This window comes from Esox lucius, chromosome 23, assembly GCF_011004845.1.
Source record: "Esox lucius isolate fEsoLuc1 chromosome 23, fEsoLuc1.pri, whole genome shotgun sequence".
Taxonomy (NCBI): Eukaryota; Metazoa; Chordata; class Actinopteri; order Esociformes; family Esocidae; genus Esox; species Esox lucius.
This window is the reverse complement of record NC_047591.1, coordinates 12381646-12398846: the sequence shown is the minus strand read 5'-3', so window position 1 is coordinate 12398846 and position 17201 is coordinate 12381646. Positions and strand designations below refer to the sequence as shown.

General features: G+C 46.5%; 1 protein-coding gene across 3 annotated transcripts; it reads left to right on the top strand.

Annotated features, from left to right (window-relative positions):
- Positions 1 to 68: 68 nt before the first annotated feature.
- vezt (vezatin, adherens junctions transmembrane protein) lies at positions 69 to 16726 on the top strand. 3 transcript variants are annotated; one of them, XR_828707.3, is made up of 13 exons: positions 69 to 244; positions 1853 to 1987; positions 6842 to 6931; positions 7074 to 7258; positions 7349 to 7633; positions 10716 to 10877; positions 11057 to 11204; positions 11920 to 12269; positions 12399 to 12592; positions 13041 to 13147; positions 13244 to 13451; positions 13575 to 14474; positions 16607 to 16726. XR_828707.3 is itself a non-coding variant. In XM_010887168.4 (12 exons), the coding sequence occupies exons 1-12, from the start codon at positions 209 to 211 to the stop codon at positions 14144 to 14146; spliced, it is 2460 nt and encodes an 819-aa protein (XP_010885470.2). In that variant the 5' UTR covers positions 69 to 208; the 3' UTR covers positions 14147 to 15105. The 3 variants fall into 3 exon arrangements, 2 of the variants coding, with proteins under 2 accessions (XP_010885470.2, XP_010885469.2); XM_010887168.4 differs by lacking the exon at positions 16607 to 16726 and having other exon boundaries at positions 10728 to 10877; positions 13575 to 15105; XM_010887167.4 differs by lacking the exon at positions 16607 to 16726 and having other exon boundaries at positions 13575 to 15105.
- The last annotated feature ends 475 nt before the right edge of the window (positions 16727 to 17201 follow it).

Sequence of the window (17201 nt, the reverse complement as noted above, 5' to 3'; positions counted from 1 at the left end):
CATGGCCACTAGAGGAGCTTGTGACAAAACGCTTGATCACAGCAAGCATTAGGTAGTGGGACATGTAGTTTTTGACAATGAGTTTGTTTTGCGCAGCTAGCAACCGCTAACACCCTGCAAGCAACTGCTTAAACTTTTCACTACTTTGCATTTACAAACGACTACAATCCCAGAATGCGTAACGGTTGGATATCGATGGCGGAGAGCAATGACTGAGGAGTTTGATGAAGATGTGGTATTTGAGGTCTGTATTTGTATTTAGGGTCATCCATTAACGCGCAGTGCAGTGTGTCAAGCGCGAAGTTTTAACTGGGTTTTCTGAATCATAATACGTGCTGATATTTGCGTGGTTGCCAAATCCTGGGCCAGACTATGCATTTTTTGGTTAGCTAGCGTATTAGCATCGCCATTGGCAACGTTTATCCCCTGCAATGCATTGCTGAGACATAAATCCCAGAAAAATTGGCCGTGTAGCCTACCCAACCCGCCAAGAGGCTTTTCTGATCCTGGGGCTGCGTGTTATTGTTTCATCATCAATAATAGCAGGGGTGGGTAGTGTGTTTCTGTTTCTGGTCGGTGCTTTATGCGACGTAGTAGCCAGTCTTCGAAACATCTGACTGCCAAATGTGTCAACATGTGCGCCGATACCGTCCGGTCATGCAAGTGAGTACCGGGAGCTCGTCACGTCATGCTTGGATCGTGGTGTGTCATCGTGTTAGTTTATGTTATTATGGGTGTGTCTATGAAGGTAGTCAACTGGCTTGCTGTTGGTATTACGTTTTGTTCTCTCTCATTCTACCGAGGAGGAGCGTTTGTATTTAGGTGGGAATTGGGTCAGGCATCCCCTTGGTAAAATTAAAGCACGTCATCTTTGTTCTTTCTGCTGTGTGAACAAATTGTTATATACCACTGCCGAGTGCATTACTGTGTAATGAGCGGTGTTGGTGGAGAGGGAGGGATATGAGAGTTATGATGTAAAGGTATACTGCTGCATCCCTATTGTAGGGAAATTGGATGACAGTGACTTGCTCATTCCTGTTGGCTACTGGCTGACTATATTGTATACCCACACTGCAAGTCAGTCAGTCCCACTTTAATTGGCACAGGCTAGAGCTGAGCTAAAACACATGCTTGTTGCATTGTGTGTTTATTTAATTCCATCCCTGGATTGGATTAATGGACTTTGGAGCAGATTAGGTGTAAAAAAAATGGAATTGGAGACGGGTAGTTCCCATGCATTTTCCGGGGGTTCTGTTCTGATCTAGGCACAACTTAGCTGAACAGATGTTTAGCCCTCAGTTGTTTTTTTATTTAACCTTTATTTATACAGGGAAAGCAAGTTAAAATCTCCTGTTTCCAATGCTAAGGTAAATTCAGTAAAAATAAAAATGTTGACAAGAATGAGCTGTTGCACACAGTGTAATGGAATAAACTGCCCACAATGATGAAAACTTAGGCAGAGAAACGAATTGATGGTATTGCCCTATGCCTTGTCACCTGAATGGCTCTTGTGTCTGCACAATGTGTGTACGTGTGAAAGAGCTGTCCTGAAATCCTCATGAACCTCCAAGTCGAATGGGAAGAGGAGCCTGGAATGTGTGCATGATTCTAGGCAGTAATTGGAGTGGTCTACACTTCAGATAACCTACATATTCCATTTTGTGGTCTTGACAATACAAACATGTCAGGGGCGGAAACCAGCTGCACTGTTCGGCCAATCCAGTAAATGCAGTGACAAAAGCAGATACTTGTCTTCATTTCTCTTTCATCCCTCCGATCCTCATTTCCCTCTCTTATATCCCCTCTCACTCACAAACAGTTTTTTTCTCTCTTTTCCAAACTCTCTTTCCAGAACTCTCCGCTTTTTCACTACCTGCAGGATCTAGGACACACAGACTTTGAGGCATGTCCTGTGTCTCAGGAGGATGAGTGCGGAGGAGGAGAGGGGGGCACTACCTCCCTCCAGGATGGCCCTCCCAAACCTACAGTAAGTGGCCCCACTCCCCCATCCCATCACACACACACCATCCCATCACTGCATCCATATGGTTTGTGAGTGCCTGACCAACTCACTGTACAGTCATGCAGGCAGACGGGAAGTAATTACATCTGCTATTGATTCCAAACAACAAAATACATCACACAGACAACAAGGACACAGTCACTCCCGAACACACACACACACACACACACATTCACACTCACACACAGCTGGCAGAAAGACAGGACAGGGAACATGGACAGAAGAGAGCAACAGGATCTGAACAAGGTATTGGTGTCTGTGTGTGTATTCTCTTTGAAGGACACACAGTTGTCCGCTGTTCCAGGGATAGGCTCTGAGCTCTTCATCAGATTTCTGTATTATTGCTGAGGGGAATTCTGCTTAGTAGTGTGCAGAGAGACCTTCAGTCCTCTCTTTTCCATGTCTGCCTCTACCCCCCCCTCTCTTTCTGATTCAGTGGTGCTAAATTAAATGACTGATATCTGGAGTGGGTACAGCTCTGCTACCATCACCCTGTTGTGTGCTACTCTCTACTGTATGTGTGTATTTGACTGACTGTGTATTTAACTGTATATGTTTATGTCTGTATGTCAGAGAGAAGCCTGTGTCCCATACACAGTACACAATAGCTTAATATAACTCATAGCTTATTACAAATCATAGCTTAATACAACTCAGAGCTTATTACAACTCATTGCTGATAACGACTCATTGCTTATAGCAACTATTAATTACACTATTAATTTAAACAACACTTTAAAACACTCAAGCATGTTTCAAACATCTTGAATGCCCCCCCGTTCTGGCCTACCTGTTTGTCTTCAGGGGCACAGGGTGATGGCCAGCATGTGGTCATGTGACTCTTTAGTAGATTCCTTTTCCTGGTCTTTATTTTTTCCTCCTTGTGGGACAGGAAATGATGTCACACTAGCCTCCTCCAGGAACTTTCCGTCTATGAGTGTCATGCTTCCTCTCTGAGAGCCTGTTATTCAGAGAAAAGTTTGGGAATGTTGGATATGAGACAGGAAAGCTGGGGATCGTCCTTCTGTGTCCAACTTCCTTCAGCCCAGATAGAGTTACATCAAGGCCAAACACAGCCAACCACACTGTCTGTGTATCTAGTATAAAAGAAATTAGAAGAAGTTGTGCAAAAAATACCAAATAGCTTAGCATAAAGTCTACCGGAGGTGTTCCTATATGATTCTAGCAATTGCAGTGGTTAGAATTTATGCAAATGCTAAATATGCTAAATTGCAGTTACCTACAAACTGTACACATAAACTTAAAAACTGTATTTTGTAGTTAATCTGTATCAAAGGCAAAATTCCAAAATGTTCAACATACACTGTACCTGTTTCACACAGCCTGGATTTACAGGCTTGACAGCAACATTTACAGTGGAAATGTCACCCCTCAAGATAAGTATGCCCCTGGAGATGTAAAAGACATGTATCTCTGTATGAAATTGGATTTGTAAATGGTTTGAGGGCACATGTATGTTGTCGGACTGGACTGGACATATTGGATGACACCAGAGGTCACTGAGGAGAGAGTCAGAAAGATGTCAGCCCACAAAGCTCTGTGGGACAGAATTGCCTGCTGACTTTAACAATGGGAATATATTGCAGTTTAGCATTTGCTATACCGTATGTCACAGGAACGCAAACTGAAGGTACAGAACAAGGTCAGTCAAAGTTTACTATCAATTGAAAGGTTATGGCCTGCCTGCCCAGTCCCCTCTTTCAAGTTGTGATGCAGAGAGATGGAGAGAAGGATTAAGAAGAACTTTACTGCAGCATGGCATGCAATTTAGAACTCTTTCATACAGTCTCTTCCTCTCCCGCTTTTTCTTTCTCAGAGTCTCTTTCACAGACACATGTCTTTACAGGAGTTTTTTTTTTCCATTCTCTCACTCTCACATGGCAGAAAGGGAGCAGGCACAAAGACCTGAGAATGTTCCCTGGGTGAAGCCAGCAGAATACTAAAGAGCAGGAGCACGACAGGACTAAGAAATGACTGGGCATCCAGTGATGTTTCTATGCTCATGTATTTGTGTCACTGTGTTTGCATTCCGCTGTGCGTGTATATGTGTGTATTCTGTGTGGTCCATCTTTGTCTCCTGTCTTTGTGTTTGGATAGGGGATATCTGAGAGGGAGTAGTAGCGAATGAAAATGACCACATTCGCCTTGATAGAGTTATTGTGAGGCCATCCCCTCATGACAATAACACACACACACACACTGTACTTTGTGGGGGTATGGTTTAGTGGCCGGTTTCTGTTGCTGCTGCTGCTGCTTTTGATTGGCCAGTGTAGCATAAACACCAGTATGGCAGTTGGTACTCAGATCCATAATCAGCGGCCCTGTGTTCTGCTGGCCAATAGCAGACTTCTTCCCAATACCAGTCAGCCGGGCTAGAAACAAAGGCCAGTTGGTAAAGGGCGATGTTGCCGCTAGGTGGTGCTGGTCTCGGTTCAGTTCAGCAGTTACCCCGCTTGTGGGAAGGTTACAATGAAGGTTTACATTTGTAGATGGAAGCTGACCCTAGATCTGTACTTAGTGGATATTTCACTAAAGTACCTCTATAATGGTGTTGTCTGAACCACGCCCCCCTAGTGGTGATGTCTGACACACTCCTGTAGTGGTGATGTCTGAAAAACGCTCAGGTAATGGTGATGTCTGAAACATGCCCTGCATAGTGGTGATGTCTGAAACATGCCCTGCATAGTGGTGATGTCTGAAATACGTCCACGCAGTGGTGATGTCTGAAACATGCCCACATAACGGCGATGTCTGACACATGCCCCCCATAGTGTGATGTCTGATACACGCCCCTGTAGTGGTGATATCTGAAACATGCCCCACATGCTGGGGATATCTGAAACACACCCCGTGTGCTGGGAATATCTGAAACACACCCCGTGTGCTGGGAATATCTGAAACACACCCTGTGTGCTGGAAATATCTGAAACGCCCTGCATGCTGAAAATATCTGAAACGCCCTGCATGCTGAAAATATCTGAAATGCCCCATGTGCTGGGGATATCTGAAACGCCCCATGTGCTGGGGATATCTGAAACACATCATGTGTGCTGGGGATATCTGAAACACATCATGTGTGCTTGGGATATCTGAAACACATCATGTGTGCTGGGGATATCTGAAACACATCATGTGTGCTTGGGATATCTGAAACACATCATGTGTGCTTGGGATATCTGAAACACATCATGTGTGCTTGGGATATCTGAAACATGCCCCACATGCTGGGGATATCTGAAACACACCGTGTGCTGGAAATATCTGAAACACGCCCTGTGTGCTGAAAATATCTGAAACGCCCCATGTGCTAGGGATATCTGAAACGCCCCATATGCTGGGGATATCTGAAACATGCCCGCTTGCTGGGGATATCTGAAACACATCATGTGTGCTTGGGATATCTGAAACATGCCCCACATGCTGGGGATATCTGAAACACACCCCGTGTGCTGGGAATATCTGAAACACACCCTGTGTGCTGGAAATATCTGAAACGCCCTGCATGCTGAAAATATCTGAAACGCCCTGCATGCTGAAAATATCTGAAATGCCCCATGTGCTGGGGATATCTGAAACGCCCCATGTGCTGGGGATATCTGAAACGCCCCATGTGCTGGGGATATCTGAAACACATCATGTGTGCTGGGGATATCTGAAACACATCATGTGTGCTGGGGATATCTGAAACACATCATGTGTGCTTGGGATATCTGAAACACATCATGTGTGCTTGGGATATCTGAAACACATCATGTGTGCTTGGGATATCTGAAACATGCCCCACATGCTGGGGATATCTGAAACACACCGTGTGCTGGAAATATCTGAAACACGCCCTGTGTGCTGAAAATATCTGAAACGCCCCATGTGCTAGGGATATCTGAAACGCCCCATATGCTGGGGATATCTGAAACATGCCCGCTTGCTGGGGATATCTGAAACACAACCCTTGTGCTGGGGATATCTGAAAAATGCCTCATGTAGTGGTGATCTCTGAAACACGCCCTCGTAGTGGTGATGTCTGAAACACGTCCCACATAGTGGCGATGTCTGAAACGCCTATGTAGTGGTAAGTACCAATGACCGTAGTACTATTATTTCCTTAGCAATAGAAAACACAGTGAAGAATATAAGGTATTGTCATAACCGCTTGTCATTCATGCTCCAAGTAGGCATTTTTATTCGCTCATTGTTAACCCTATTATGGAAAATAAGTAGTATCAGGATTTCTTATAGACTTTGGACAGACTTGCTTGGTAAATAGCAGTTATGTATTGCTATGTATAATTTAGTTGGAATGCTCATGAATACTGTTTGCTAGTGATTAAAATATTCTATTTAGATTGTTTGTTTACACTGAATCTCCTCTTAGAGCCCCAGGGAGTGGAGAATGTTTGTATGTGTAGGAGTGTGAGAAGGAGGGCAGAACACAAGCACACACACACACTTTTATTTCTATGTTTGTGGGGACCAGAAAACCAATAATCTTTTTAATCTTCCCTAATCCTAACCTTTAAAAAACAAACTTTTATGCCTAAACTCAGTGTGAGTGTGTCTTAACTCAGTGGGTGTGACCTATCTCAGTGTGAGTGTGTCTTAACTCAGTGCGTGTGTCCTATCTCAGTGTGAGTGTGTCTTAACTCAGTGCGTGTGTCCTATCTCAGTGTGAGTGTGTGCCTGTCTGCATGTGTGACGGTTTTTCATAGGCTATGCTGTCTGTCTACGGTGACTGGTTTATACAGAGAATGATATCTGGTTGATTACCCCTTCTCACTTCCTCCTCTGTGTGATTGGCAGAGAGGACATCTGTGGCGATTGGCTGATGCCGTGTGGAGAAGGAGCCCCTTCCACCAGGCCTCCTCCACCCATAAGCTGGAGCAGCAGCTGGTAAGAGTCACCACAGACAGATGTGTGGCTGAGTGTTGAGCCCTCTGCAAAGCAAAAGAATAACCACAGGACCTAACGTGACTTCATCCCATTGACATCTCTCTCTCCCTCTCGCCCCGCCTCCCCCCTCCATTATCTACAGGACCGCGCGTTCGGCCGGTACGCCACACGGTGTATCCTTGACCAGGATGTTTTGCTCCAGGAGGACGTGGAGCTGATCGAGCTGCTCGACCCCAGCCTGCTCGCCATGGGCTCCTCTCCTTCCCTCTCCCCCGGCCGCGAGAACACCCTGCCCTGCCCGCGCCTCCTGGCGTCTCCGTCACAGTGGTACGCCGTAAAACACACGCGTACGTTAACACGCGCGAAAACACACCCGGGCGGACGCTAACGTCCGGTCGCTCTCCCCCCCCCCCTCAGGGACTTGGGCGTCCTGGTCGGCCTGGCCGCCGTCTTGCTCGGCCTGTCCTCCCTCTCCGACGGCGCCTGGTCCCTGGCGGTGATCCCGTGGTGTGCCGCGGTCATGGGATGGGTGGGCGTGCGAGGGGCGGGTCTCTGGAGACAGGGGCGGATGCAGAGGGCAGCACATGCCCGGGCGTCGGAGCTGCAGACCGCGGTGCTGAACAGCAAAGCTCTGACCAGCCTGGCCCGCAAGTCTCTGAGGCTGGTTCAGGAGACGGAGGTCATCTCTAGAGGCTTCACCCTGTAAGTGGACAATTCTATATACTATCTGTCTGTCTGTACCTGTCTGTCCGTCAATCTCAATCTACTTGGTCTTTTGTGTTGGTGCGAACCCTCACTTTCCTACTCATTGTGAACAGGATTCCCAACCTTGTTTGCTGTCAGTTGGTTCTCGGTGCCGTCCCCACTTCCCGTCACCCAAACCTTCCTGTCAGTGTGCCTGTTCACCCACTAACATAGGCTTCGGGGTCTCTCTATGAATAAAGGGCCAATGTGTGGTATCAGGATCAGATTAGGAAATAGTTGGATATATGATTGTCTTGTAGCTTCCACAAATAACTGTCTAGGTAGGCACAGAGACCGTAACTCCACCTAGCAATGACAAAACCTGTTCCAGGAAAAATACACAATGTTTTCTGTCTTGTCTAGTAGCCAGGTCTGTTTGGGCTTTAGTCTACAATCATATATAGCCATATTAAACATTTCTGAAGAATGAAATAGATAACAGCATTGAGAATAGGACTAAATCATTGATAGCAATAATAATCAATAATGAAAGCAATGAGTCACCTAACTACTACTGTAAAAATGCTTCCTCTGTCCTTATCTTGGATAGAGGAGTGAATAGTAGGTTCCTTCACCTCTCTATCCAAATGAGATTTGAGAGGGAGTTGAAGAATGGAGGAAACATAGCATCTAAGTTGCAATTGTTAAATGACTCACCTACTCATTGGAGATCTGGGAGTGATTGTTTGGTGACGACATGGTGAGCTCCTCCTTACCCTCTGATCTGTACGAGCTCGACAAACCCACAGCACCTTATCAGGGTGATCAGGCAGTTCTGGGTAGGTGGAGGCCAAAAACAGCATTCAGATCAGTTAACTGAACACTATGAACAATGTAACACATTTTCAGTTTTTTCATGAGAGGCACCAGAAATGGTTTATTAAACAGATAAGGCTGCCCTTTTTACACTCAGAGTGTACAATTGCTAACACCGATGGTGTAGCTCTGAGGCACTCAAATACCTTTCCCAGAAGGTCCAAGAAGGTCCTTTGCCACACAAATGTCCAAGGTGGCAAAGGTCCACATGGATATTGTTTTTTATCACCATAGTAATGATCCCCCATCTTGTAACAAGTGGGATCACAAACTGTGCAAACGTTTCAGACCCCTGTTGTTAATTTAGCAATTTAAAGCACATTTTCTACACATTGTCCTGTTCAGCAAAGGGGGAAGAAACATTATGGTGTCTACAACATTTTACTGACCTGTGTTACAACATCAAGACAATATTTCCTGCACTTTGGCAATTTTGTCAAATAAGCTACATATCCCTCAATATTAATTCAGAAATGTACTTCCTGAATCAGTTCATGTGGCATAATAATTTCACCTAATAAATAAAAAGCTACTGATTTTAGTACATAATTACAACCCTGTTTCCAAAAAAGTTGGGACGCTGTGTAAAATGTAAAGAAACAGAATGCAATGATGGCATCAAAAATGGGCATGTATTTTTCCAAAAACAATACGATTTCTCAGTTTCATATACGATTTCTTCAGTGAAATATAGGGATAAATGATTTGCATATCATTGCATTCTGATTTTATTTTCATTTAATGCAGCGTCCCAACTTTTTGGGAAACAGGATTGTACAACAAGAATCCCAGTAATTACATTTGTTTTATTTATGGGGCTAAAGTTAGTCTTTATGTTAATATCATTGCAATCCAAACTGTTGTTCAATGCAAGAAATGCTCACTGGTACCATAGTTCATAGAAAGACCTATCTTTACCTTAGATGACCTAAGTTAAGCATCTAAGCTACAGTGATGGAACATTTTTTTATCCCCTGCTGATTTTGTACGTCTGCCTTCTGACAAAGAAATTATCAGTCTATAATTTTAATGGTAGGTTTATTTAAACAGTGAGAGACAGAATAACAACAACAAAATCCAGAAAAACTCATGTCAAAAATGTTATAAATTGATTTGCATTTTAATGAGTGAAATAAGTATTTGATCCTCTCTCAATCAGAAAGATTTCTGGCTCTTAAAAGGAGTGCTCCTAATCTCAGCTTGTTACCTGTATAAAAGACACCTGTCCACAGAAGCAATCAATCAGTCAGATTCCAAACTCTCCACCATGGCCAAGACCAAAGAGCTGTCCAAGGGTGTCAGGGACAAGATTGTAGACCTACACAAGGCTGAAATGGGCTACAAGACCATTAGCAAGCAGCTTGGTGAGAAGGTGACAACAGTTTGTGCGATTACTTGCAAATGGAAGAAACACAAAATAACGGTCAATCTCCCAGAACTACACGGGAGGATCTTGTTAATGATCTCAAGGCAGCTGGGACCATAGTCACCAAGAAAACAATTGGTAACACACTACGCCGTGAAGGACTGAAATCCTGCAGCGCCCGCAAGGTCCCCCTGCTCCGGAAAGCACATGTACAGGCCTGTCTGAAGTTTGCCAATGATCCCCTCATTAAAATGCAAATCAATTTATAACATTTTTGACATGCGTTTTTCTGGATTTTTTTGTTGTTATTCTGTCTCTCACTGTTCAAATAAACCTACCATTAAAATTATAGACTGATAATTTCTTTGTCAGTGGGCAAATGACAAAAACAAATCCTCACTGTAGTATCTATTACCTCTGTTTTATCAGGAAGTTCCTGTAATGTTGTTGCTAGGTCATCTTTGTCACTGTTATTGTCTTTGTAATATAATTTTGTGTGTCAGGTTGTTAGTGTGTTTCATCCTGTTATGTATTAGTTTGTCTAACCATATTGTGTTGCTCGCATGTCCTCTCATGCATTATTTTGTCATAACCATATCGTGTTGATAGCATGTCCTGTTACGTATTAGTTTATCAACCTAATCATGTGGCTAGCATGTCCTGTTATGTATTAGTTTATGAACCATATCGTGTTGTTAGCATGTCCTGTAATAGTTTATCAATCATATCGTGTTGTTAGCATGTCCTGTAATAGTTTATGAACCATATCGTGTTGTTAGCATGTCCTGTTGTTTGTTGCGTGTGCTGCCCTGCCTCTCTGGGACGTCTGCACAGTTGTATCACATTTCACTTGTCAAGTCTGCTCGACAGGGTGAGTGGTGTGGCCAGCTCCTTTAGCAGGGCGGGACAGGGGGCGGGGCCACGAGGGCAGCAGCTGATTGGCCTGCGGAAGGCGGTTTACCGAGCTCTCCGTTCGGCCTTCAGAGCCTCGCGCCGTTCCACCTGCCACATGCTCAAAGCATATCCTTCACATGGAGGGAGGGGAGAGAGGGGAAGAGGGGCTTCAGCAGTTGGGAACATTTGGCCTGACACAAAACCGCTTTTTTCACTGAACTCCATGTCTCCCTTGGTGTAATCCTTGAGTCAGTCGTTGTGTGTTAGGATGTATTCAACCCTTGAGCTCCTTAACTTTCACCCACGTTCCCCCTGAACTCTGAGATGGACAACGTGACCAACTACGTGTCGGCAGTGCCCCTGAAGGAGCTAGGTCTGGGCCTGGGAGCAGAGCATCTAAATGATGAGGAGGTACAGGAGCTCACCGACGACTACAGCCTCCCTGCCCTCAAGGTGAGTGGGTGGGCGGATCTTCCTGAGTTTCCTGTGCCTGACCGGGTAGATGCGATGAAGTACGGCACATCTTGCTTTTCTGTACAAATTGGAGAGAAGCAGAATGAGACCTAAAATGGCGAATAAAGATGAACTCAGTCAGCTACTGTAGACATGTATGTACATGTGAATGGGTGAAATGGCAGACACTCGGGCTGGACTCCAAACACAAATCAGACATCCCCTAAACCCTACACCCTTGAATGGTGTTTTCCGTCTTCACATTTGAGTGTACTTGCAAGTGCACTTCGCCCAGTAAGTGGGAGTGATGACCGGAGTTTGCTAACTCGCTACAGAGTTTACTTACCAGCTTCGCACCTCACAAGGAGTCTGACCAATGAGGTTCCAGTCTGACACAAAAAGTCACCTTGATTAAATGTGACCCTGTGTTAGACCTGTGACTTCAGTTTGCATTGAATTGCGGGTGATATCAACCCTGCAGGTGAGCAAAGCAGTTCACACGTCCCCTTTAGCTACTGCAAATCAAAGGCTGAGTGGGCAGCTTCTGTGAATTGGACAGGCACTTCAGATGGCAAGCCAAACCGCATCTAGTTTTGACGGTCCACCCAGGGAAAGTGGCCGGGAGGAGTGCTTGGGGGCTGTCTACTTTGTGTTCAGGTTCAGGGCATTGTCAGATCTGAGCTGTTCGCTTCCCTGTGGAACTGCCGTCATCCAGGTGCTGTTCCAGCTTTGGGTGGGGCAGAGCTCGGAGTGTTTTCGCCGCATGGCCCTGCTGCTTTCGCCACAGCGGCTGGAGGAGGCCAGGGAAGACCGGGTCCAAGGGGAAACCCCACCTGCGCCCATACACCGCTCCGTTGCCGTGGTGACACAGCCCCTTCACAGTGCCCTGGCCGGTTGCCTGGGCGACCTGCAGCGGAGCTACGAGTTCCATCGCTACTTTGAGACCCAGCACCGGACTCAGGGCTCGGACAGGGTGGGGCGCGCCCGGCAGAAATGCAGAGAACTCAACGCGCTGCACACGTCTGTCCGCAGCCTGCAGCTGCACCTCAAGGCCCTGCTCAACGAGTGAGTCGGCTGTTCCGCCTCACCGCTCCACTCTTCACGTCCGTCACCATGTTCTCTTCCTTGGCTCTTTCCCTCTGTTTGGCTGATTCAACATGGCAGTTCCTCCCCTCCCCTGTCTCCCGCTGCTAGGATGATTATCCTGGAGGATGACCTGGAGAAGTTGATGGTGACCAGGGAGGCGGTGGAGGTGACCGCGGAGGGCTACCAGGAGCTCCAGGAGCGCCTCAGCCAGCTGCAGCCCCACATGCAGGCCAGTGCCGGCTGCTGGGAGGACACAGTGGGCCAGGTGGAGCGCATGTTGAGGAGAGCGAACACCTGCACAGGTGAGGAGGGAGCGGGGTGGTTCCACACACACACACACACTACCAAACCATTAGGGCCAACCAGCCAGTCCTCTGCACTTAACGCAGCTGCCAGGTTAAGAGGGGACAGGCCCTGAAGTTGGTTCTGAACGCTATCTTTCCATGGTTACGGCGGAGACGGTTATTTTTAGTCAGGACTTCCTCCCCGGCCCTGCCCTGATAATAGAGTCAGAAAGGAACTGGCTCCTGCAGATATTGGACAATAACCAGGCCTGGGGAGGAGGAGCGAAAGGAGGATTAGTGGGGGCACAGTTGCCTATTCTCTCCTGACATCCAGTACATTGTAGAGATCTGACATCTGTACTCCAGACACCTTACCTGGATATTGATGTGTCCAGAGTTGACTGTGTGTGTGTATACATCCCTATGGTCCCTGTGTGTCAGGTTCAATCCCTCCTCTATCTTTCAGGAACACCCGAGGACCCAGAGCGATGTCTCCATCCTGTGCCCAGTGCCCCGCCCCCTCCCCCAACCTACACCCTCATCCTGGACAGAGACCCTGTGCCTGAGGAACAAGTACTGAACGCCTCACGCACACACGCCACGCTCACTTAACTGGTTGCCTGTAGCGAGCGTGCGGTTGATGAGGCTCTCTCACGTTTGTCTGGCCAGGAGCTGGAGGCGTACGTGTCGGACTCTGAGGTTGAGAACGAGTGGGCGGGGTCGGTTGTTGACATGCTGTCTCCTGAGGAGCGAGAGCGCCAGCGGCGGGAGAGGGAGGAGTCTCGGCGGGTTTTGTCAGAGCTCAAAGCGGTGCTGGGCTTGCGAGCGTCTGATGTAGAGAGGAGGAAGTGGAAACAGCTGCTGTTCAACGACCAAGGTTACTCCAACTAACCACAATGCACCTCTTTGGCACGATCACTCCTTTGGTTCTTTTCTTTTTTTTTGCTTTCTTATTTGTGATCCTTTAATTTGCATGTTTTTTCTTCCTTTCATCTAATAGCGGCGGTGATGCCTATTGTACCTGGGGAAACTTCTGAGGTATCTTCCGCAGAATCTCAGACGACCTCTGACCCACTGGACACTCTAACTCCTGTGGGCGTAGCCAAACCAGGTGTCTCTGAGGGAAACCACCTTTCAGAAAGTCTAAAGGACAAGGAGGATGTGGAGGAGGATGAGAAAGAGTTCAAGGACAGGCGGCCCCTGATAGAGGAGGAGGAGCCGGTCGTCACAGAGTTCTGCTATGGAGAGGCGGAGGAAAACGGGGAGAAGGGGGGAGTGGCTTATTCTGTCCCAGATGAGACAGATGGGGCGCAGCTCTGCCAATATGACTGGCTACCTGACGAGGGGGCGGGACAGAACCAAACTGACCACTTATTGCAGCCTAGGATCCCAGCCGTCACCATGATGGACAGGTTGACCGAACTCCACGGCTCGGCAGCACTCAACTTTAGCTCCGCCCTCGCCGCCCAGGTGGCGGCGCGCTCACACACCTTCGCCAGTATGGAGGAGCAGACGTTTGGGGACAGTGGAGAGGAGGACGAGGACGAGGAGAAAGAGGAGGAGGAAAGTTAGCTGCTTGACGCTCAGACATCTGAGGAGCACTAGATCCTGAAGCCCCCTCCTTTACTGAGCTCAGAACATAAAATGCTGAATGACAGCCATGGTTCCTGTATATATGTTTGCTCCTAGTTCTGGGATATTTATTATGGCTGTCCATTCCCTTGGCTGGATTGGTCTTTGGCATGTATCCTCATGTATCCATGTACCCCCCTCTCTGTGTGTGTGTGTGTGTGTGTGATAGTTTTAAGAAGAGAGCTCTGCCACTGCATTACAGTCCTTCACCCAACCGTCCATAATCTACCCACAATCCCCTTGTGTGCGACTCTCCTGTACTACTCAGGTACCTGAACGACAACACAAACAATGACCTCACTCTGTCTTCATTTTAATTGTTTAACCCGTCCGGACAGATTCAGAGATCCCCTGTAGCGACTGTAGGCTCACCGAAAGGTTTAATGTCAATTACATTTTCTCAAATGACTGACCAGTACCAGGACCTTTCTATGACGAAGTATTGAATTAAAACCAACCTGTTTTGCTAAATCTTTTTTGTTTTATCAACCCACTCACTATATGAATCATTTATTGTTAATCAGTTGCTGGTGTGTGGTGGCTCTGTTGAATGTGTGTGGGATAGAGGTCCGGGACAGAATGCTCAGGTACTGAATCACTGACCCAGGGGGTTGAATGGGAGATGTTCCTCTGTATACACCAGGGCTGCCCAACCCCTGTTCCTGGAGAGGTGGCCTCCTGTAGGTTCTCTCCGTACCCAACTGACACACCTGATTCCAATTATTTGCTGGATGAAAAGCTTAATCAGGTCAGTCACAACTGTGATTGGAGAGAATCTACAAGATGGTATATTTCCAGTAACTGGGTGGGCAGCCCTGACACACGCACACACACCTACCCAGACACACACGCTCACCATGCTGTTAAAGGGGATGGAGGGGTGGGGGAAAGGTTTAAAGGGGAGGGTTATTTTGAAAGGGGATGGAGGGGTGGGTAATTTTGAAAGGGGATGGAGGGGTGGGGGAAATCTTTAAAGGGGAGGGTAATTTTGAAAGGGGATGGAGGGGTGGGGGAAATATTTAAAGGGGAAGGTTATTTTGAAAGGGGATGGAGGGGTGGGGGAAATCTTTAAAGGGGAGGGTTATTTTGAAAGGGGATGGAGGGGTGGGGGAAATCTTTAAAGGGGAGGGTTATTTTGAAAGGGGATGGAGGGGTGGGGGAAATCTTTAAAGGGGAGGGTTATTTTGAAAGGGGATGGAGGGGTGGGGGAAAGGTTTAAAGGGGAGGGTTATTTTGAAAGGGGATGGAGGGGTGGGGGAAAGGTTTAAAGGGGAGGGTTATTTTCAATGTCACTGTCTTATTTCCTACCTGACTCTCATTGCCTGCACTTACACTCCCAGCCTCATCAGTAATGGCCCTCTCACTGCAAAGAAACACTACTGCAAACAGTAAGCAGACATAACTTAGTGGTTTGACACTGCGTTGACCTGGAAACATGTAATACTTATTTTCCTATTTTCGTCGGTTTATTATAATTTTAAGTATGGGCAGGCCAAAGAAATCCAAACTATCTTTGACACACTGCTAATTTCACTCGCCCTCCTCTCATGCCTATCTAATACATCACCAGGGATAGTCCAGTGGACCGGCTCTGGAGAAATGCAGTGAGAGGGATTCTGATTGGTTATTGAGGTAAAGTTTATACTAGCTCACCCAAACCTGATGTCACTTAGCGACTACTGGTATACTCCATGATGACCTTCCAGTGGCTGTTGTTACTCACTACTTACTATGGTTTAAGAATCACTATTGTCTGCTGTGTCCAAAAGGTTTGGTTCGGTCTTGTCATCTGTTGATATTTCAGTAGAAACGTACGGTACCTTACAGCCTCACTCAAAAGAATGTTTCTGTATTATATAGGACAAGGAAAACAGCAAGGTTCTCCAATGGGACTAAAGCAGGATTTATAGCAGTAGTTCCCAGCTAGGGGTACTAAGACCCTTGGGGGTACTTAAGAAAAGTCATGAGACCAAAGGCCTACTGGATAAATGCACATGAGGGGGTAGTCCGACGAGTTCAAACTCTCAGGAAGTGGTTCAGTCATCGAAAAGGGTTGGAAACAACTGTTTTAAAGCACCTGTATTTATTGAATGTGGTAATACGAATGTATTCTGAAAGGGGTCAAGAACTAATTATATGATAATTCAGGACTTAAGACCATATGGTTCGTATCTTCAAAATATATGGTTATCCAATACTTGTCAAGTCCCAGGATTCAAAACCTGTTTGCAATTTCTTCAGTTTTCATGACTTTATGGGTGCATAAACACTCAACAACAACAAAATGTATAGAGTGTGATCAGATTGCTGATTGCTTAGATTTTTTGAACTGGTATTTAACTTCTGAAGATATATCTCCGATTTCCAATTTGAAAGCTGATGTAATTCCTTGTGTTTCAGGAAGTGTCCCATCCTTGTTCCTCTCACCGTGTCTGCCTTGCCCCCTGTATTGGTTCCCTTCCTAGAGAGAGTAATGTTCCCTACATTTCATATGTGAAATAAAATGCTATTATGGACCTGGCTGTTTCTCTATTCCTGACTGTTTCTTTTAACCGCCTTGGCTTTCGGAGACTGATCCTGACCCGTAGGGAAAGGTGCTAGGGGACGAGGGTCCTGGGAGTTATCTGATATCCTTAGTTTGACCTATAACAGACTAAGGAGCTCCAAATGAGTCTGACCTATAACAGCTGGTGATCCTTGCCCCACACAAGACCCTGAACCCAGCACCCACACAAAAATCTCTCACACGCATTTAAAGTCATTTGGTTATTGAGAGTAGTCCCTGGTTTGTGAAACTAAAACCTCAGTTGTTGAAGTAGACCAAACATCCCTGCTAGCCCTCTCTGGATAAACCTGTGTGTCTCATATTGTGTGCCCTCACAGCCTCACCCTGTGAAACAGGAATCCAAATTCAGACTGCGACTATGACAGAAAGCAGAGACGTACAGTACACCAAGTGAGGATGTTTTCTCTTTGCTACAGAAGTAAAGAAGGC